The sequence below is a fragment of the Arachis ipaensis genome, chromosome B01 (genome assembly GCF_000816755.2).
Source record: "Arachis ipaensis cultivar K30076 chromosome B01, Araip1.1, whole genome shotgun sequence".
Classification (NCBI taxonomy): Eukaryota; Viridiplantae; Streptophyta; class Magnoliopsida; order Fabales; family Fabaceae; genus Arachis; species Arachis ipaensis.
Genome location: NC_029785.2, coordinates 1,902,008 through 1,905,272, shown reverse-complemented (window position 1 = coordinate 1,905,272; position 3,265 = coordinate 1,902,008). Strand labels below are relative to the sequence as shown.

General features: G+C 26.4%; 1 protein-coding gene across 1 annotated transcript in view; it reads right to left on the bottom strand.

Moving 5' to 3' along the window:
• LOC107644188 (cysteine-rich receptor-like protein kinase 3) overlaps positions 1-3,265 on the bottom strand; it is a 9,542-nt gene that overhangs the window by 3,001 nt on the left and 3,276 nt on the right. Inside the window, exon 2 of the mRNA XM_016347997.2 lies at positions 1,084-1,490. Within this exon, the coding sequence (XP_016203483.1) occupies positions 1,084-1,490 (407 nt within the window). The remainder of the gene's footprint in view (positions 1-1,083; positions 1,491-3,265) is intronic.

Sequence of the window (3,265 nt, the reverse complement as noted above, 5' to 3'; positions counted from 1 at the left end):
TAATTTGTAAAGAGAGAGGATATGGTCACTCTAAAATGGATAATGTTACTTCAATTTAGTAAGATTATATTATAGATATATTTTGTATATATTAAGAAGAAGCTTTTTAAATGAAAATGACCATCAGAATGACAATATCTATCCTTTAGCTTATATTATTGCTAAACAAAATCTTGGACAATATTTAAAGTGTGTATTTTTTTATTCAATCGTATGTGTACATAAAAAATTAGATACTAAATTAATTATTAGCATAAAATATATATCAAAATATAAAATATGTATTAAAAATAAATTAAATAATATATTTATATATAAATATATTATTTAATTTATTTTTAATATGTAAATAGTATTTTTGTTTTTCATTATATGTGTATAAGTGTGAGTTTGTGTAAAGAAAATTAGGAGTACTTAGGTTCAGTTAGGGTAAATAGCTTAATTAAATTTTTTTTAACAAAATAACTTAAACAATAAATAGCTGTATTAAAAATAGCTTATAAATAAGTTATTTTGTATTTGGATTTTTAGCTCTAAAAGTATTTATTTTATAAAAATGTAATAAAAAGTAGTAGTATTATGAGAAAAGTCATTTTTTTTAACTTCTCTATAAGTTCCTAAATAGTTTCTTAGAAAGTTGCAATTTTGTTTTAAAAATTGCACCAGACATTAATACTACTACTTTTCATAAGTCAAAATCTCAAAAAGGTGGATACTACAATGAAGATTTTATAATTGTCTTCATGTGAATATATTTCTTTTTGACTCTTGGATGATGAATTATATAGTTAAATTTTGATATTTATAAAATTGTTGTTTTTGTTTAAAGTGTGGCTAAATAAATAAACCACACTTTTAACTAAAGCATCTTTATGAGAAGATATTTTTGCCATCGTCATTATAATAACTACCTCTCAAAAAAGTTACTTTTGAATTTTCCCAAACGGGCGTTAGTTGTCTTTTTAATTTAGTTTCTTACTCATGTTTTAGTATCTCTTATTTTGGTCTTGATTAAAGTAAAACAGAGCATCATAGTACCTATTAATAATCAATTAGTTACTACTATAATAATAAATTGTTTACCTTGTTTTAAATAGGGAGTGATGTCAATGGTTTGGTTATCAGAAAAGAAGGGTAAATTTGAATATCTCATAAAGCACCCTGCATTATAAGCCCTACCATCAATGTTGGGAATGCAATTACTCTTCAAGTTAACAAATCCAAAAGTCAAGCAATCCAAGCAAGAGCTTTCAGTGGCGGTTTCAACACATTGCGCGACAGCATACACCGAACCGCCGCCACTAGCTACTAGTGTTTTAGTGGCAGCAAAGAAGCCTTTGATTCTTGGTGTTGCTAATTGGAGATTCTTCAGAGCCTGAGTTACAGTTGCACCAAAAGTAGTAGCTGTTTCCGATGTTGGCATGCTCCCACATAATACACCATCGTTCCCAGGTTCTGTGGTCTTGTCGTAGAACATATCACTGTCATATCTGATGAATATATTTTCAAAACATCATCCAAATTGTTAATAATCAAACAATAACCAATAATGGTGTTTGAAAAGTTTTGAATCAATTGTATGATTCTAAATTCATTTCATACCGAACTAAACCGAATAGGGTGACATACATTCTCGTAATAAAAAAGGTAATGCTAGGTAGACAAAAAAAAAGTCAGAATTTGTCTTATTTAGTATTAATTAATTGTCGCAATAATTAATAAATGCTAAATAAGACAAATTATGGCTTTTTTGCCTGATTTTCTTTAGTTACCAAACATTTTCGTAATGAAAATATATTTTCTCATGATGAAAAAAAGGGATAATCTGAGCATATCTAAATAGATATTCTGTTTATATATAATAGATCCTTGTATTGTTCTGTTTCATTTAGGATTAAAAATAAATGTAATTACATCCGTTTTTTACTTATGTATCATTACTTTAGACACTATTCACTTTTTTGGGCTACTAAATTTATCATTAGATCGATAAAATTAGAAATTTATAAGCATAAAAATTCAATTAAAATAAAAATTATATAAAATAAAATAATATATTTTTTTAAAAAAATTAATTTTTAATCGATTTATTGTTAAAAATCAAACCAATTTAATTCATCCACAATTTTTTGACGAATTTTGTTGTTTTCTTTAAAATTTGTTGTATCTAATTTTTTTGTTACGAACCAGATCAATTTAATAATTGTTACGGACTTCGCTTATCGGGTTTCATGGGCCCTCAACAAACTGGCCCATTCAAGGCATATCCAAATCTTAATAATCCGCTAAATTCGGAGACAGTAAATTTTATATTTTATATGTATACGTATTTCCGTATCTTATAAAATTTTAAAATTCTTGTGTCAGGCGTATCCTATGCGGTATGCCGTTCTACCTCTCTAACTCTTTTCCGTCGGATCAACGGACACCTAATTCTTCTTCACTTAAGCAAATACTCTTTAACCTTTTAGATACAGCCTTTTACAATAACCAATTTTTAACTAATCTAATTGAACCAACGATCAGTTCAGTTCGATTCTCATGTCCATGGATATTAGTTAGGGAGGGGTTGGAGTCCTCCACCTTTTCCACGATCTGAATTCGTCTCTTACTTTTTTAAGTTTTCAAAATACTACTTATTAATAGTTCACATGTTGGGGTGATAAAGTCAATTTTTTTAGCGTTTTTCTGTTTAATGAATTGATTCAACTTGATTGTTCAATGAATCCAACTGTACCTTGGGCAACTAATAATAATTACACTAACATAACAATTCGAATGTATTATTCAATTAATTTTCTATTTCTGTTCGGTAATAGAGTTTTAGAGTAATAATTGAATTGTGTTTGTATACTTAAAAGATTTTGAATTCAAATACCAAATTAGACCCTCTACATTATATTCTTTAATAATTTAGTCAACAAAATAATAGTGATTGCCAAGATGGAAAAATGAAAAATCATACATCTTTGTAGTAAGACAAGAATGATATCATCACCCAACTAATAAATTAAAATGGTGTACCAAAACTAACTCAATAATAAATTTTTTTTTTTATAAATTTGGATTTTCTAAATTTTAAATTTATACTTTAAAGGGTAAAGTGTGATCTTCTATCATTAAATAGTTTCTTTCTCATATTTATTCCTAGTCCCACTTATAAAATAAATAGTAAAAAATCACACTTTATTCTCTAAAATTAAATTCAAATTTTAGAAAATTCAAATTTTTTTTTTATTATTTAAAAAATGGTCTAGTTGTACTC